Genomic DNA, 20,045 nt, shown 5'->3' with positions numbered 1-20,045 from the left:
AGTGATCGCCCCCACCTTCAAAATACCACACCCCTTCCACCCTACGTTAAGCCAGTCGACTTCAGTGGAGTGAAAAAATCTCAATCATATTGTTGTGGACTGTTCTCTGTGGGGCAGCAAATTCAAGGACCAACAGGCAAGATAGTGTAAGAAACAATGGCACTTTTATTCAGTAAATAATTGCAATAAAACTTTCATTCAACCAACATTAACGTAATACTAACAAGCTTCAGTTACCAACGGTGCACAAGAACAGTGCACTGTAAAATTACAAATGCAAATAGCAAGGGCTACATCCCTCTACATAAAGCAACAATGTAACAGAACAGAGACGCACAGATCACTGACTTGGTGTGCGAGAAGGGCAGGTGTCAGGGTTCCAGCTTGAGTCGGGGTTCTGCGACTTGGTTGCTGCTTTCTGGGGAAGCTTTGCAGGCATCAAAATGTATCCTTGAGCCAGGATTTCCTCCTTTTCCACTGCTGCCTGATTTTATTGCATCATACTGTTAAAAGCCTGTCTCCCCGACCAACAGAGATTGAAGGAGTTTGTCAACACATTTGCTGCTGGGTGTCTTCCTGAGTAAACAGACACATGTGGCCCTTATAGTCTCTGATCTGATGAAAACAGCTGCCGATCCCTCATTTAAAATTCTTGCCACCTGTCTGAGCAGGAACAGCCTGGTAGGAGGCTGCGCCTGAAAGCTTAACACCTCTTTGGCAGCTGTTGCTGAGATCTTAACATTGCTGATTAACAAGCCTGTCCTTTTAAAGACCATGAAAATCGTGGAAACACTCAGAAAGCCATGCAGCATCTGTAAAGAAAGGAAAATCCTAAGGCGCCGAAATTGCCCACCAAACGGGGCACACCCTCCGTTTTTTAAAGTTTTTCTCCGCCGCAACCCATGTGACAGAGATGCCGTCGATATTTGGCACTTGGAAGTTTTTTTTCGGTCAGGGCGGCTGATGTGACGGTTGAGGGGCGGAAGTGTCCTTGCAGTGGGTCGTCCGCCCTGACCAGTCATTCGCGCCACGCTGAAGATGATGTCAGCGAATCGCGGACATGCTGCATCGCACTGACACCTAACAACGTCCCTCCCCTTCAGTTAAAGGGGAGGGTCGCTGCGAGCTCTGCATATTTTTTACATAGCTTCACTGGGCCACCAGGGAGGGTTTTGGCCAGGCCAGTGACCTGGCACCCAAGAAGAGGAGCCAGGCTGCCTGTTGGCGGCCTGTATGAACACAGGGGCATAATTTTCAGGCCGACTTGGCAGTTGGCAATAAAAAAATAAAATGGCGTTGCCCGCAGCGCCACCTCCCCTTTAAGGGTGGACGTGCTGCTGACCGACAAGAAATGCACCGACACAAAAAGCTGTCGGGGGCATTGACCGGCGGCAGTGCCGCTCCCACGGGGAAATTCTACAAAAGGGATATTTCCCGCGGGGCAATTTCGGGAACAGGTCGCCGCCGGTCGATAAGGGGTCGATGCATGCACGCTGCGGCGGGAAAACGGGCGCAGTGGTCCTGGACACCGCTCCGACCCTGAGGAAGGGCAATGTTTAAAATGATGGCCCCTCTGCGGAGACTTGGCGGCCATTCCATGCCGCTCCGTGGCCACCGTTTTCAGGTGGCCAAAGGCGTTATTGGAAGCGGCAATTTCGACCCCTAAGTGTTTTGTTTATTGGGTTTATTCTGTTAAGGAGCACGCTGAGTTTGTTACCCAGCTTTAGCTCTGGTCAGCTCATTTTCTCCAGCACTGGTTCCCCACCTGGGGGTCACCGCGGTGGTGCTCAGGACTTCTGGCACCTCCCTCCAGGAGCTCGAGCTTATTTTCCGTGGGGCCTTCCCCTTGTAAGTCCCCAGTAGTCTCTCTCTCTCTGCGCATCTCGCTTTCATCCAGGAGGGCTCAGGCTTCAAACATACTTAATTGGCTGTAAAGCACTTTGGGACGTCCAGTGGTCATGGAAGGCACTATATAAATGCAAGTCTTTCTTTCTCTCCTCTTTGAACCATCTTGCAATGTATCTGTGAAAATGAGGAGCTTGGGACGCTGGAAACACATTTTTAAGTGACTTGAAGCCATTTTGAACAAAAATGGAGCTGCAGAGATATTGGGAACAACTGTTTGAAGCAATTTTGAAGTGATTGCAGACAGACAAGCGTGCTGCTACTTACCTACCATTCCCAAGCCTCACTTTGAGGAATGACATATTTTCTGAGCTTTTCTAGCCCTCCACCCAAAGATCCCAAATCCTACCACTGCTGAGGTCCCTGCAACATCACTGTGCTTGCTGCAGCGTGTGCAAATGAATTTTACTGGAAATTATGGTGTAAATTTGCATCAGGCGCTTGATTTACGTTATGGTGTACCTTGCCAATTACACTATTACAGGACGTTCCCGGCCTACATCTATATTACATGTAAATTGAATGGTCTGATCATATTGCACTTAATGAATAATACTTTCAGATCACAGCAAAATATAAGTAATCTGTTGAGATTAAAATATAAAAATCTTCTGTACAAATTTCCAATTTCAACTGTGAATAATGTTCTAATTGGTGTCAGCCTTGGCTCAGTGGTAGCACTCATACCTCTGAGTCAGAAGGTCATGGGTTCAAGCCCTATTACAGAGACTTGAGCACATAATCTAGGCTGGCACCTCAGTGCAGCGCTGAGGGAAGGCTGCACGATCAGAGGTGCTGTCTTTCGGATGAGGCGTTAAACCGAGGTTTCATCTGACCTCTCGAGTGGATGGAAGTGATCCCATGGCAATATTCGACGAAGAACAGGAGAGTTCTCCCACTGTTCTGGCCAACATTTACCCCTCAATCAATATCTAAAACAAATGATATGGTCATTTAATTCATTGCTGTTTGTGGGACAATTTGTGCACAAATTGGCTGCCAAATTTCATTCATTACAACAGTGATTGCACGTCAAAAGTATTTCATTGGCTGTAAAGGCTGTGAAAGATTTTCTTCTTTCTATTAATATTTATAATGTAATTTCCTATTTTTGTTAAGATTCGTGACAACTGGAATTCCCCATCCCTTTCCCACCTTTATGTCGTTATCGAGAACCATCAGGTCAGGTGCAGAATAAAGCTCCCGCGCTGCTCCAAATTTGTTTTAGTACCAAACTCCATAAACAACCCTTCTGTCTCCATGTCAGTCAATCTTCTAGATTTATAAGTAAGACTGCAAATGCAGGAAGGAGGAGATTTCCTGTGGTCTTTGTCTGTTGGTAACATCATTAAAAAAGCCTTTTCAACAAGAATGCTAGTCATCAAAATTTTACCAGTGTTAAATAATTGGAGTGTTAGAACAGAGCAAAGAAGGAATCCAGGCCCAGACGGATTAATCTGTATCCACATTAATGGCATAATAAATGATATGTTCTCTTTTATTCTTGTTTTTAACTAGAATTAATGACTTGCTTCAGGAAATGCTGGGACATCTTTATCCAATTAGTAGCTAAGACACTGTCCCTCACCTGAGCAAATGATTCTAGCCTGCTGCATAATTATGAATTAATGAATTAATGAATTAATGATTTATTTGGTGAGAATCGTCACAGGTGCTTATATTAGTGCAGTCTAAATGAAGAAAGAACTATATGTAACTTTTGCTATGTTGAAATAATCGTAATTGATAAGATTGTTTTGTGGTTTTGTTGAAATACATTAGGATCGTTGGCACTATTGCTACTCTTGGCAAGGTTCAATAATAGTAATTTTGAAAATACTTATAAGTTCCATTTTTACACAGATTACATGCTTTTTATACCCCCTAACTTCACTCTGTCTTTTTCCCCACCTGTGAGGAGAAATTTGAACGGGTAGGGTTAACTGAACAAGACGAGCAGTTTCAGAACATCATGGATGGAAATTTGAGAATTGGCCAGCAGTCTCTCAGTTGAAGGTGATGTGTGGCACAGGCAAAATCCAGGCAGGAGAAGGAGAGGATATACTTCCTTTAGAAAACAAAGTCGTCAAACATGATATAATTTAATATGTAAACAGGTAAATATTAAGAAAAATATTTCTTTCTTTAACATGCAAACATTCTTTTTTGACAGAAATTACATATTACCCTTCTCAAGTGCTGACCACTGTTGGCTCGGATGTTACAGTGAGGTGTATATTTTACAAACAGATCCTGACCACTAGCAATGTTGCCTGGTGGTTAAACATGAATGAAAAAATTCCAGAACATCAATATACTTTAATCAGTGATCATGAAACCAGTGTTACTCTCCCCAATATAACATCGAATGGACAGTCCCAAAGCAACATGTTGCAATGTTGCCTTCAAAATGAAGAAAGAAGTATATGTAACTTTCGCTACGCTGAAATAATCATAATCGGTAAGATTCTTTTGGAAAGTAAGCAGCATGTTTTCTGACCATTTAAATTTATGACATTTTATCCATACTTTTTTTTTCAATTTTACCTACCTTTCCTCCCCTCCTCCCCTGAAGGTGCTGGGATAACAGTTCCACCAATAATCAAATAGGCTGATATTAATTGTCGAGCAAGAATGGTCACTTGACTAAGGCGATGAAGAGCTGTGGAATTATATCCACAAATAGAGTGCTCTTTCTGGAGAGCAGGAAAGTGTTTTTGTTTAGGTTAGAAGACTCCTGTAGAAAAGTCTGTCATAACTATTTGAGTAAGATGGCCATGTCAGCCTCTCTCCCTCTCAAAGAACATTATTAGGCAACTGTACAGTTTACTGTTTAATTGCAAGTTATGATAGAGTTATCAATGGTAAGGGTAGATGTTTACCTCCGGTCACTGCTAGTGTGTATTTAATCTGAAAATAATAACATCTATTACACCTGCAATACTTGTAGTAATTTACAAGAAATTCTTGACATATGGTGGAATTATATATTAAGTGTTACTAAAATATTTCAAATTGTTAAGTGTATTAATGAGCCTTAGATTTAACTATATTTTATTTTAAGTACTTATTGAATATATTTCTGTTACATCTTCTGGTCTATATTTTCTCTATATTTAAGAATTAAAATATTTTTGAGGATGCTCAGAGATACATATTTAAGCGATTAATTAAAATGCATAGAAACATAGGGCCCAAGTTTCGGCCTCAGTTGCTCCTGATTTTTTGGAGCAACTGGTGTAGAACGGAGTATCTTAGAAATTCAAATTCTCGGCATTTAGTTTGCTCCAGTTCTAGTCAGTTAGAACAGTTTCACTTTGGAACAGAATTTGTTTTTCAAAAGGGGGCGTGTCTGGCCACTTACGCCTGTTTTCAAAGTTTCGGCAGTGAAAACTTACTCCAAACTAACTTAGAATGGAGTAAGTGAAGATTTTTGTACGCTCGAAAAAATCTTGTCTACACTTTAGAAAATCAGGCGTAGGTTACAAATCAGGTGTCGAGAATGGGGGGGTTTAAAGGGAAGTTTACAAACATTAAACACTTTATTTTTACAAATAAAGAGCCATCATTAATAATAAATGATAAAACATCAATAAATCAACCAATAAATCAATCAAAAAAAATTAATAAGAAATAATTTTTTTTTTAAATCAATAAATAAAACATTTTCTACTTATCGACTGCAGCACCGGGAGCCCTCCAACAGCGTGCTGGGATGCCCCCCCCAGTGTGTCTCTGTCAGTGTCTCTATCTCTCTGTCTGTCTGTCTGTGTGTGTCTCTCACTCTCTGTCTGTCAGTGTCTGTGTTTCTGACAGCGAGGGGAGGGGGAGGAGGGGGGTAGAGGGAGAGAGGGGGTGGGCAGGGGGAGGGGAGGGAGAGAGGCAGAGGGGGAGGGATGGGGAGAAGGGGGAGGGATGGGGAGAAGGGGGAGGGATGGGGAAGAAGGGGGAGGGGGGAGGAGAGGGGAGAAGGGGAGGGGGGAAGGGGGAAAAGGGGGAGGGGAGGGGAGGAAGGGGGAGAAGGGGGGAAGAGGGAGGGGGGAGAAAGGGGAGGGGGGAAGGGGTGGAGGAGAAGGGGAAGGGGGAGAGGAGAAGGGGGGAAGGGGGGAGAAAGGAAAAGGGGGGAAGGAGAAGGGGGGGAAGGAGAAGGGGGAGGGAGGCTGAACGGGCCGGGCCTGGCCGGGCCCAAGACTTCGGGCAGGGCCCAAGACTTTGGGCAGGGCCCGTCCCCAGCACCAGATTTACAGGTAGGTGGCGTTGGGTTGGGTTGGGTTGGGTCGTGTCGGGGAGGTTCAGTTCGGGTCGGGGGGGGAGGGAGGGAGGGAGAGAGAGAGAGAGAGGGAGGGAGAGAGAGAGGGAGGGAGAGAGAGAGAGAGAGAGGGGGGGAGGGAGGGAGGGAGGGAGGGAGGGAGGGAGGTCAGGTCGGATCCAGTCCGGGAGCGGGAGTCGGGTCGGGTCGGGTCGGGTCCAGTGGGGGGGGGGTCGGGTCGGGTCGGGGGGCGGGAGCGCGGGTCGGGTCGGGTCCAGTCGGGGGGGGCGGGGAGCGGGAACAGGAGCGCGGGTCGGGTCGGGTCCAGTCGGGGAGGCGGGGAGCGGGAACAGGAGCGCGGGTCGGGTCGGGTCGGGTCCAGTCGGGGGGGGCGGGGAGCGGGAACAGGAGCGCGGGTCGGGTCGGGTCGGGTCCAGTAGGGGGGGGTCGGGGGGGCGGGAGCGCGTGTCGGGTCGAGTCCGGGGGGTTGGGTCCAGTCTGGGGGCGGAGGGGGAGGGGGGGGAAGCGGGAGTTGGGTCCGGTCCGGGGTGGGGAAAGCGGGAATCGAGTCGGGTCGGGAGGAAGCAGGAACCGGGCTTGGGAGGCAGCCTTATGCATGCAGCCCCAGTGAGGCCATTCGGCCAGGGCTAAAGGCTGCGTGCTTCGGGCCCCTCCCACACAGATTTGGGTGCCTGGAGCTACTGCACATGCGTGCCCACTGTAGCGCGCATGTGCAGAGGTCCCGGCACTGTTTTCAGCGCAGGGACCTGGCTCCGCCCCCCACAGCTCGTGCTGCGCCGCGCCGAGCTGCAAACGACCTGCAGGGAGCCGGAGAATCTGTAAGTTTTTTTTTAGGCGCACTTTGTGGCGCGAAAAACGGGCGTCCAGGTCGGGGCTGCGCCGTTGTAGGCGCGGCCCGAAACTTGGGCCCATAGAAATATAGAAAATAGGTGCAGGAGTAGGCCATTCGGCCCTTCGAATCTGCACCACCATTCAATAAGATCATGGCTGATCATTCACCTCAGTACCCCTTTCCTGCTTTCTCTCCATAACCCTTGATCCCTTTAGCTGTAAGGGCCAAATCTAACTCCTCTTGAATATATCCAATGAGCTGGCATCAACAACTCTCTGCGGTAGAGAATTCCACAGGTTAACAACTCTCTGAGTAAAGAAGTTTAGAAACATAGAAACATAGAAACATAGAAAATAGGTGCAGGAGTAGGCCATTCGGCCCTTCTAGCCTGCACCGCCATTCAATGAGTTCATGGCTGAACATTCAACTTCAGTACCCCATTCCTGCTTTCTCGCCATACCCCTTGATCCCCCTAGCAGTAAGGACCTCATCTCACTCCTTTTTGAATATATTTAGTGAATTGGCCTCAACAACTTTCTGTGGTAGAGAATTCCACAGGTTCACCACTCTCTGGGTGAAGAAGTTCCTCCGCATCTCGGTCCTAAATGGCTTACCCCTTATCCTTAGACTGTGACCCCTGGTTCTGGACTTCCCCAACATTGGGAACATTCTTCCTGCATCTAACCTGTCTAACCCCGTCAGAATTTTATATGTTTCTATGAGGTCCCCTCTCATTCTTCTGAACTCCAGTGAATACAAGCCCAGTTGATCCAGTCTTTCTTGATAGGTCAGTCCCGCCATCCCGGGAATCAGTCTGGTGAACCTTCGCTGCACTCCCTCAATAGCAAGAATGTCCTTCCTCAGGTTAGGAGACCAAAACTGTACACAATACTCCAGGTGTGGCCTCACCAATGCCCTGTACAACTGTAGCAACACCTCCCTGCCCCTGTACTCAAATCCCCTTGCTATGAAGGCCAACATGCCATTTGCTTTCTTAACCGCCTGCTGCACCTGCATGCCAACCTTCAATGACTGATGTACCATGACACCCAGGTCTCTTTGCACCTCCCCTTTTCCTAATCTGTCACCATTCAGATAATAGTCTGTCTCTCTGTTTTTACCACCAAAGTGGATAACCTCACATTTATCCACATTATACTTCATCTGCCATGCATTTGCCCACTCACCTAACCTATCCAAGTCGCTCTGCAGCCTCACAGCATCCTCCTCACAGCTCACACTGCCACCCAACTTAGTGTCATCCGCAAATTTGGAGATACTACATTTAATCCCTTCATCTAAATCATTAATGTACAGTGTAAACAGCTGGGGCCCCAGCACAGAACCTTGCGGTACCCCACTAGTCACTGCCTGCCATTCTGAAAAGTACCCATTTACTCCTACTCTTTGCTTCCTGTCTGACAACCAGTTCTCAATCCATGTCAGTACACTACCCCCAATCCCATGTGCTCTAACTTTGCACATCAATCTCTTGTGTGGGACCTTGTCGAACGCCTTCTGAAAGTCCAAATATACCACATCAACTGGTTCTCCCTTATCCACTCTACTGGAAACATCCTCAAAAAATTCCAGAAGATTTGTCAAGCATGATTTCCCTTTCACAAATCCATGCTGACTTGGACCTATCATGTCACCTCTTTCCAAATGCACTGCTATGACATCCTTAATAATTGATTCCATCATTTTACCCACTACCGATGTCAGGCTGACTGGTCTATAATTCCCTGTTTTCTCTCTCCCTCCTTTTTTAAAAAGTGGGGTTACATTGACTACCCTCCACTCCATAGGAACTGATCCAGAGTCAATGGAATGTTGGAAAATGACTGTCAACGCATCCACTATTTCCAAGGCCACCTCCTTAAGTACTCTGGGATGCAGTCCATCAGGCCCTGGGGATTTATCGGCCTTCAATCCCATCAATTTCCCCAACACAATTTCCCGGCTAATAAAGATTTCCCTCAGTTCCTCCTCCTTACTAGACCCCCCGACCCCTTTTATAACCGGAAGGTTGTTCGTGTCCTCCTTCGTGAATACCGAACCAAAGTACTTGTTCAATTGGTCCGCCATTTCTTTGTTCCCCGTTATGACTTCCCCTGATTCTGACTGCAGGGGACCTACATTTGTCTTTACTAACCTTTTTCTCTTTACATATCTATAGAAACTTTTGCAATCCGTCTTAATGTTTCCTGCAAGCTTCTTCTCATACTCCATTTTCCCTGCCCTAATCAAACCCTTTGTCCTCCTCTGCTGAGTTCTAAATTTCTCCCAGTCCCCAGGTTCGCTGCTATTTCTGGCCAATTTGTATGCCACTTCCTTGGCTTTAATACTATCCCTGATTTCCCTTGATAGCCACGGTTGAGCCACCTTCCCTTTTTTATTTCTATACCAGACAGGAATGTACAATTGTTGTAGTTCATCCATGCAGTCTCTAAATGTCTGCCATTGCCCATCCACAGTCAACCCCTTAAGTATCATTCGCCAATCCATCTCAGCCAATTCACGCCTCATACCTTCAAAGTTAGCCTTCTTTAAGTTCTGGACCATGGTCTCTGAATTAACTGTTTCATTCTCCATCCTAATGCAGAATTCCACCATATTATGGTCACTCTTCCCCAAGGGGCCTCGCACAACGAGATTGCTAATTAATCCTTTCTCATTACATAACACCCAGTCTAAGATGGCCTCCCCCCTAGTTGGTTCCTCGACATATTGGTCTAAAAAACCATCCCTTATGCACTCCAGAAAATCCTCCTCCACCGTATTGCTTCCAGTTTGGTTAGCCCAATCTATGTGCATATTAAAGTCACCCATTATAACTGCTGCACCTTTATTGCACGCACCCCTAATTTCCTGTTTGATGCCCTCCCCAACATCACTACTACTGTTTGGAGGTCTGTACACAACTCCCACTAACGTTTTTTGCCCTTTGGTGTTCTGCAGCTCTACCCATATAGATTCCACATCATCCAAGCTAATGTCCTTCCTAACTATTGCCTTAATCTCCTCCTTAACCAGCAATGCTACCCCACCTCCTTTTCCTTTTATTCTATCCTTCCTGAATGTTGAATACCCCTGGATGTTGAGTTCCCAGCCCTGCTCATCCTGGAGCCACGTCTCCGTAATCCCAATCACATCATATTTGTTAACATCTATTTGCACAGTTAATTCATCCACCTTATTGCGGATACTCCTTGCATTAAGACACAAAGCCTTTAGGCTTGTTTTTTTAACACCCTCTGTCCTTTTAGAATTTTGCTGTACAATGGCCCTTTTTGTTCTTTGCCTTGGGTTTCTCTGCCCTCCACTTTTCCTCATCTCCTTTCTGTCTTTTGTTTTTGCCTCTTTTTTGTTTCCCTCTATCTCCCTGCATTGGTTCCCATCCCCCTGCCATATCATCTCAGTCCTAAATGGCTCCCCCTTTATTCTTAGACTGTGTCCCCTGGTTCTGGGCTTCCCCAACATCGGGAACATTCTTTCTGCATCTAACCTGTCCAGTCCCGTCAGAATTTTGGTTGTTTCTATGAGATCCCCTCTCATCCTTCTAAACTCAGGTGAATACAGGTCCAGTCGATCCAGTCTTTCCTCATATGTCAGTCCTGCCATCCCGGGAATCAGTCTGGTGAACCTTCGCTGCACTCCCTCAAAAGCAAGAACATCCTTCCTCATATTAGGAGACCAAAACTGAACACAATATTCCAGGTGAGGCCTCACCAAGACCCTGTACAACTGCAGTAAGACCTCCCTGCTCCTATACTCAAATCCTCTAGCTATGAAAACCAACATACCATTTGCCTTCTTCACCGCCTGCTGTACCAGCATGCCAACTTTCAATGACTGATGTACCATGACACCCACGTCTCATTGCACCTCCCCTTTTCCTAATCTGCCTTCGTGTTTTTGCCACCAAAGTGGATAACCTCACATTTATCCACATTATACTGCTTCTGCCATGCACTTGCCCACTCACCTAACCTGTCCAAATCACCCTGCAGCATCTTAGCATCCCCTCACCGCTCACATCGCCACCCAGCTTAGTATCATCTGCAAACTTGGAGATATTACACTCAATTCCTTCATCTAAATCATTGATGTATATTGTAAAGAGCTGGGGTCCCAGCACGGAGCCCTCCGGCACCCCACTAGTCACTGCCTGCCATTCCAAAAAGGACCCGTTTATCCCGACTCTGTGCTTCCTGTCTGCCAACCAGTTCTCTATCCACGTCAGTACATTACCTCCAATGCCATGTGCTTTAATTTTGCACACCAATCCCTTGTGTGGGACCTTGTCAAAAGTCTTTTGAAAGTCCAAATACACCACATCCACTGGTTCTCCCTTGTCTACTCTACTAGTTACATCCTCAAAAAATTGTAGAAGATTTGTCAAGCATGATTTCCCTTTCATAAATCCATGCTGATTGGACCAATCCTGTCACTGCTTTCCAAATGTGCTGCTATTTCATCTTTAATAATTGATTCCAACCTTTTCCCCACTATTGTCAGGCTAACCGGTCTATAATTCTCTGTTTTCTCTCTTGCTTTTTTAAAAAGTGGTGTTACATTAGCTACCCTCCAGTCCATAGGAACTGATCCAGAGTCAATAGACTGTTGAAAAATGATCACCAATGCATCCACTATTTCTAGGGCCACTTCCTTAAGTACTCTGGGATGCATGTGCAGAAAAGTATTTCAGATACATATTCTCTTTATTCATAACCATTTTATTTTAACTTACTTTATTATTTTTGGAATAGCAAACATAATCTCCCCACATCCTGATTAGAAAGATGATTTTACTGCATTGCTCATCATTTTGCTATTTTTAATTAGATATGAACATTAATATTTCATGTGAGACTGATGGTGAAATGGAAACAATGATATGCAGATGGCTCCAAAGTGCATGGAAACCAGAAACAGTCAGCAGTTACAAATTAAAATATTACATGTAAGTATAATGTTCCTTTATTATTTTTTGGGAGTAGGAATAACTTCTGATTGCTCATTTAGTAAAGAAAATGCATAGTATAGAACCAAGTCAAGCAGACCTTAAACTTGTTCAACATCTTTCCATCTACATCTACTATAGTATCCATGGTTAGTCCTTCTAGACAGCTGTCAGTTACGTACTTTTAACTCCCTTCATTGTGGGAGCTTCACAAAGATGCAGAGTAAAACTCTTGTCTATTCTACCCCAACAAAATGACTTTGTTCCTAAAGTAAGAAGCTAATTCCTCACTACATTAGCAAGATTTTACTTCCATTTCCCATATTAGCCATTCATGTGCTGAACTATGGAAATTCACACACTACAAATTTGGTTGAATTTGTCCCAGAGTAATTTTGTATACAACCCCACAACAGCCAGCATGGAGAAAGGAGATTTTTATCTAATCAGTTTGGTTGGATTTGAACCCAGTTCCCAGAAATAAAAGGACAAAGTACTAATCCACTGTACTACCTAATTCCTAAGAATTTAATGTTATTTGATTTAATTAAACCAATGTACACATTGTCTTTGATATTTTTTCTTAAAAAGGAAAGGGTCTTGGTGTGATAACCTGAAAGCTGATGACCATATCGCTGATATTGAAGAATGCCCGGTGCAAATGAATAAGTTTGATGAGTGTCATATCAAGCCTATAAACCTCACTTTTGGCCATGTGATGTGGTTGGAATTCCACTATCAAGAAGCAACATTTATATCTCCATCAACCTGTGTAATTCCCTTGGATGTAGGTGAGTTAAGCTTTATTGGCCAGTAGTAAGGGCTTAAGGTCCAGGTGATTTGTTTTATAATTCTACTCTCCAGTTTAACAAAAAAAAGACCAAGTTTCAACTTATATTGTTAAACAGCCTAATGGGTATCATAAAGATGTGGTGTAATATTACAAGAGGTTTAATGAGGAAATGCATTCTTTTGAATTGATCCATTAATTGCTAAAATTTATAATGAGAAATACCTGTGCCTTTCATTTAAACTTTGTTGCTTTATTTTATGCAGGTTTGTGGTAGCATGGGAGCAGTCATTTTTTGTGTGTAGAAGTCTTTCATCCCACCACCCTTCATACCTTGCAGTCCAGTGACTTCATGAATATGGAGAACTGCACAGACTCACTATGTTCATTCATGAAAAGCAAAAGTGTGTTGTCTTTGCCTCCCCTCTAGCCTTCAACCTTCCTTACCTCTTTATTAATACGGCTATGGTATAATGTGATAATGACCAGATAATCTGTTTTTGTTATGTTGATGGAGGAATAAATATTGTCCAGACACCGAGGATAACTCCCTTGCTCTACTTCGAAATAGTGTCATGGGATCTTTTACGTCCACTTGAGAGAGCAGGTGGTTTAACGTCTCATCCAAAAGACGGCACCTCTAACAATGCAGCGCTCCCTCAGTATGTTCCCCTGAATCTTCCTCTCTTGTTCTTCCTAAACTTTAAATACGCAATCCTATATGTTTTCCTCCTTCTTCAAGCTCATTATGCTTAAATCAAGACTCCCATTGTACTTCATTCTTTATTAGTATCTCAAAACTGTAGAACTCCTTACATCTCAGTTGTCGCTTCCTCGACAATTTACAGACTTTTCAAACCCAAACTTGGCATCACTTAATCACTATATTTTGATTTACAACATCGCCTGATCAACACTACTTTATATATCTCAGCTTCTCTTAACTTTGGCTGTGTTCTACAGAATGGACCTTGGCCCTTCACTCAGATTTCTCAATATTAAGACAACTGGTAATTCTGAAACATAAAGTGTGTCAGCTGTGGCTCAGCTCTCGCCTCTAAGTCAGAAGATTGTGGGTTCAAGTCCCACCCCAGGGACTTGAGCACAAATATCTAGGCTGACACTCCAGTGCAGTACTGAGGGAGCGCTGCATTGTTAGAGGTGCCGTCTTTTGGATGAGAGGTGAAACCACCTGCTCTCTCAAGTGGACGTAAAAGATCCCATGACACTATTTCGAAGAAGAGCTAAGGAGTTAACCTCGGAGTCTGGACAATATTTATCCCTCAATCAACATGACAAAAGCAGATTATCTGGTCATTATCACATTGCTGTTTGTGGGAGCTTGCTTGTGTGCAAATTGGCTGCCACGTTTTCCACGTTACAACAGTGACTACACTTCAAATTGCTGTAAAGCGCTTTGAGACATCTGGTAGTCGTGAAAGGCACTATATAAATCTTTCTGTCTTTTAAAGTAGTAATGGGTTAAATGAAAGGGTGTAAGGATAAACCCAGCAACTACCCAGTTAGTTTAGCCTCAGTAGTGGGGAAGCATTTAGAAATGATAATCAGGGACAAAATTAACAGTCACTTGGACAAGTATGGATTAATTAAGGAAAGCCAGCATGGAGTTGTTAAAGACAAATCGTGTTTAGCTAAATTGATTGAGTTTTTTGATGCGGCACAGAGAGGGTTGATGAGGGCAATGGGGTTGACATGGTGTGTATGGATTTCCAAAAAGGCGTTTGATAAAGTGCCACATAATAGGTTTGACAGCAAAGTCGAAGCCCATGGAATAAAAGGGACAGTGGCAGCATGGATACGAAACTGGCTAAGTGACAGGAAACAGAGAGTAGTGGTAAATGGTTGTTTTTCGAACTGGAGGAAGGTATACAGTGGTGTTCCTCAGGGGTCGGTGCTAGGACCGCTGCTTTTCTTGATATTTATTAATTACTGAGACTTGGGTGTACAGGGCACAATTTTGAAATTTGCAGATGACACAAAACTTGGAAGTATAGTTAACAGTGAGGAGGAGAGTGATAGACTTTAAGAAGACATAGACAGGCTGGTGAAATGGGTGGACACGTGGCAGATGAAATTTAAACCAGAAAAGTGTAAAGTGATACAGTTTGGTAGGAAGAATGAGGAGAGGCAATATAAACTAAAGGGTACAATTCGAAAGTGGGTGCATGAACAGAGAGACCGGGGGTATATGCGCACAAATCGTTGAAGGTGGCAAGGCAGGTTAAGAAAGTGGTTAAAAAAGCATATGGGATCCTGGGTTTCATAAATAGAAGCTATGGGCCGGAAATTCATCAACCTTGCACCTGTTCTTTCGGTGATGTTTCGTTGTTTTTGGCGAAAAACGGTGATCCGCTAGTTTCGCCGAAGTCTCGTGCCGGCAGTTTTGAAATACCGCTAATACCGCTATCGCAGTCGTTTGGATGTTTGCCGCGCCCATATTCTGAGTGAAAAAAATGCTCGAGACAAAGCTGCGTTGCAACCCCAAAATCAACAATACATATGAAGACCTGCAAAAATGGTAAGTTAAAGTTTTTATTTTTACATTTTTTGCAGTGGTTACTTGTTAAGGGTCTTGTCAATGTTTTGCGATTTTTTTTATTTTTTGCAATTTATTTTTGTGTTTTCCCCCCTCCCCAGGCCCAGCTCGCAGCAGTAATTGTTTTCCAACTCCAATCCTTGTGCAACGGCAATTTTTACTGCTGAGCGCATTTTTTAACGAAACTTAGGCCTTTAAAAAGTGGCGGTGTGATTAGCGGTATTTTTGGCGATAAATGCCGAAAAAATCTCACTGTGGCCAAAAGTCGAATTTCTAGCCCATATAGTACAAAAACAAGGAAGTTATGATGAACCTTTATAAATCACTGGTTTGGTCTCAACTGCAGTATTGTGTCCAATTCTGGGCATCGCACTTTAGGAAGGATATGAAGGCCTTAGAGAGTGTGCAGACAATATTTCCATAGGATTACATAGGATTATTTAGGATATACGGCGCAGAAACAGGTCATTCGGCCCAACCAGTCCATGCTGGCGTTTATGCTCCGCTCGGGTTTCCTCCCGTCTTTCCATATCTAAATCTATCAGCTTAACCCTCTATTCCCTTCTCTATTATATGCTTGTCTAGCCACTCCTTAAATGCATCTATACTATTCGCATCAACTGCTCCCTACAGTATTGGGTTCCACATTCTCATCACTCTTTGGTTAAAGAAGTTTCTTTTGAATTCCCTATTTAATTTCTTGGTAACGACCTTATATTGATGGCCTCTAGTTATGCTGTTCCCCACGTGGAAACATTCTCTCTGTATCTGCTCTGCCAAAACATTACATTATTTTAAAATTCTCTATTAGATTACCTCTCAGCCTTCATTTTTCAAGAGAAAAGAGCGTATTCATCCTTTCCTGATATGTATACCTTCGCATTTCTGGTCTCATCCTTGTAACTCTTCTCTGCATCCTCTCCAGTGCCTCTATATCCATTTTATAATAAGGCGACTAGAACTGTACGTAGTACTCCAAGTATGGTCTAATCAAGGTTTAATACAGGTTTAGCATAACTTCCCTACTTTTCAATTCTATCTCTCTAGAAATAAACCCAAGTGCTTGGTTTGCTTTTTTTTAATGGCTTTACTAACCTGTGTTGCAACTTTTAGTGATTTGTGTATTTGTACTCCGAGATCCCTTTGTTTCTCTCCCCCACACAGACACGCACCCTCCAAGTAATAAGTGACCTCCCGATTCTTCCTACCAAATTGTAATACCTCACATTTATCTGTGTTGAACTTCATTTGCCAATTATATGCCCATTCTGCAAGTTTATTAATGTCTTCCTGTAATTTGTTGCAGTCCTCCTCAGTATTGACTACCCCCGCTCCCAAATTTGGTGCCATCTGCAAATTTAGACATTGTGTTTTGATTCCAAAGTCTGTATCATTAATATAAATTGTGAACAACAGTGGTCCCAGCATTAATCCTTATGGAACACTTCCCACCTTCTGCCATTGTGAATAGCTACCCTTTACCCCTACTCTCTGCTTTCTGTCTTGAAGCCAGCTAGTTATCCATTCTGCTACTTGTCCCTTGACTCCGCATTCTCTGACCTTGTTCGTCAGTCTATTAAGGGGTAGCTTGTCAAAGGTCTTTTGAAAATCTAGATAAATTACATCTGCTGCATTACCATTGCCTACTCGCTCTGTTACCTCTTCAAAACATTCAATGAGGTTAGTCAAGCAAGACTTTACCTTTTTAAATCCATGCTGACTATTCATTATTATATTCTTGGGTTCTAGATGTTCTTCTATTTTCTCCTTTGGTAAAGATTCCATTATTTTTCCTACCATCAATGTTAAGCTGACTGGTCTATAATTCCCTGGACATGTTCTATCCCCTTTCTTGAATATAGGTATTATGTTAGCTATCCACCTGGCCTCTGGCACTACACCTTTTTCTAATGAATGATTATATATGTGTAGTAATGCGTCTGCTATCTCTTTCCCAGATTCTTTTAAAATGCATGGATGCATGGTTTTATGACAGAATGTTTCCAGGGATGAGGGACTTCAGTTATGTGGATAGACTGGTGAAGCTAAGGTTGTTCTCCTGAGAGCAGAGAAGGTTGAGAGGAGATTTGATAAAGGTGTTCAAAATCATGAGGGGTCTGGACAGAGTAGATAGAGAGAAACTGTTCCCATTGGCGGATGGGTCAAGAATCAGAGAACACAGATTTAATGTGATTGGCAGAGGAACCAAAGGCGACCTGAGGAAAAATATTTTTATGCAACGAGTGGTTAGGATCTGGAATGCACTGCCTGCAAGGGTGGTGGAGGCAAATTCAATAGTGGCTTTTAAATTGGATAAGTACCTGAAGGAAAAAAATTGCAGGGCTACGGGGAAAGGGCTGGGGAGTGGGACTATCTGAAGTGCTCTTGCAGAGAGCTGGCACAGGTTCGAATGTCCTCTTTCTGTGGTGTAACCATTCTATGATTCTATTCCATGAGTTCTATGAATAACTTTCCATGTTTCCCAATTGATAACATTTTATGGTTACGGGTAATTCACAGGAAATATCTTTTTCCTGTAATCTGGGCATATGGACTTATTAATAATTTATCTAAAATAAACTCCAGATTTTGAAAGTGCTGCAATGCCCATTAGTATTACTTTTTCTTTTCATATTGATAGTGAAACCTTGGGCGCCCTCCAAAGTTGATGCAGAAATCACCCTAAATGAAGGTTGTCTAAATATTAGCTGGGTCAAGCCATGCCTGCCACCATACAAACTTCTGTTTGAAATTCAGTACTCTGAGGATGGAATGGAGAAAAACTGGAAGGTAGGGTGATCTGCTAAAACTTTGTAAAGCCTGAACTGAACTGTACAGCATGTTGGAGTTTTTGCCAGCACCTGGGTGGTGCATGCTACAATTTCCTCTACACAGCCTCCAACCGCCCCCTCATGCACACACACCTCACACTGCACATCGCACTCCACACACCACACTCACCACACTACACACTCCAAACACCACACTCTGCACTCCACACTCCACACTCCACACACCACACTCCACACACCACACACCACACTCCACACACCACACTGCACACACCACACTCCGCACTTCGCACTCCGCACTCCACACACAACACTCCACACACCACACTCCGCACTTCACACTCCACACTCCACACTCCACACACCGCACACCGCACTCCACACTCCACACTCCACACACCACACTCCACACTCCACACACCACACTCCACACACCACACTCCACACACCACACTCCACACTGCACACACCACACTCCGCACTTCACACTCCACACACCACACTCCACACACCACACACCACACTCCACACACCACACTCCGCACTCCACACTCCGCACGCCACACCACACACCACACTCCGCTCTCCACACACCACACTCCACACACCACACTCCACACACCACACTGCACACACCACACTCCGCACTTCGCACTCCGCACTCCACACACAACACTCCACACACCACACTCCGCACTTCACACTCCACACTCCACATTCCACACACCGCACACCGCACTCCACACTCCACACTCCACACACCGCACTCCACACACCACACACCACACTCCACACACCACACTGCACACACCACACTTCGCACTCCGCACTCCACACACCACACTCCGCACTTCACACTCCACACTCCACACTCCACACTCCACACACCACACTCCGCACTTCACACTCCACACTCCACACTCCACACACCGCACACCGCACTCCACACTCCACACTCCACACACCACACTCCACACTCCACACACCACACTCCACACACCACACTCCACACTGCACACACCACACTCCGCACTTCACACTCCACACACCACACTCCACACACCACACACCACACTCCACACACCACACTCCGCACTCCACACTCCGCACGCCACACCACACACCACACTCCGCTCTCCACACACCACACTCCACACACCACACTCCACACACCACACTGCACACACCACACTCCGCACTCCACACACAACACTCCACACACCACACTCCGCACTTCACACTCCACACTCCACACACCGCACACCGCACTCCACACTCCACACTCCACACACCACACTCCACACACCACACTCCACACTGCACACACCACACTCCGCACTTCGCACTCCGCACTCCACACACCACACTCCACACTGCATACTCCACACACCACACTCCACACACCACACTCCACACTGCACACACCACACTCCGCACTCCACACTCCACACACCACACACCACACTCCGCACACCGCACACCACACTCCACACTCCACACACCGCACACCACACTCCACACACCGCACACCACACTCCACACTCCGCACTCCACACACCACACTCCACACACCACACTCCGCACTCCATACTCCACACTCCACACACCGCACACCACACTCCACACACCGCACACCACACTCCACACTCCACACACCACACTCCACACACCACAATCCGCACTCCACACTCCACACTCCACACACCGCACACCACACTCCACACTCCACACACCACACTCCACACACCGCACACCACACTCCACACACCACACTCCACACACCACACTCCACACTCCACACACCGCACACCACACTCCACACATCGCACACCACACTCCACACACCGCACTCCACACACCACACTCCACACACCACACTCCGCACTTCACACTCCGCACTCGAAACTCCACACTCCACAAATCACACACCACA

The 20,045-nt window shown here is 45.2% G+C and overlaps 1 protein-coding gene across 1 annotated transcript in view; it reads left to right on the top strand.

The window, feature by feature from the left end:
* lepr (leptin receptor) overlaps positions 1 to 20,045 on the top strand; it is a 198,597-nt gene that overhangs the window by 93,374 nt on the left and 85,178 nt on the right. The window contains exons 8-11 of the mRNA XM_070888241.1: positions 4,079 to 4,366; positions 11,856 to 11,973; positions 12,565 to 12,764; positions 17,962 to 18,110. Coding sequence (XP_070744342.1) covers positions 4,079 to 4,366; positions 11,856 to 11,973; positions 12,565 to 12,764; positions 17,962 to 18,110 — 755 coding nt within the window. The remainder of the gene's footprint in view (positions 1 to 4,078; positions 4,367 to 11,855; positions 11,974 to 12,564; positions 12,765 to 17,961; positions 18,111 to 20,045) is intronic.

The sequence above is a fragment of the Pristiophorus japonicus genome, chromosome 8 (assembly GCF_044704955.1).
Source record: "Pristiophorus japonicus isolate sPriJap1 chromosome 8, sPriJap1.hap1, whole genome shotgun sequence".
NCBI classification, from domain to species: domain Eukaryota; kingdom Metazoa; phylum Chordata; class Chondrichthyes; family Pristiophoridae; genus Pristiophorus; species Pristiophorus japonicus.
This window is presented reverse-complemented; position numbering and strand designations above follow the sequence as displayed.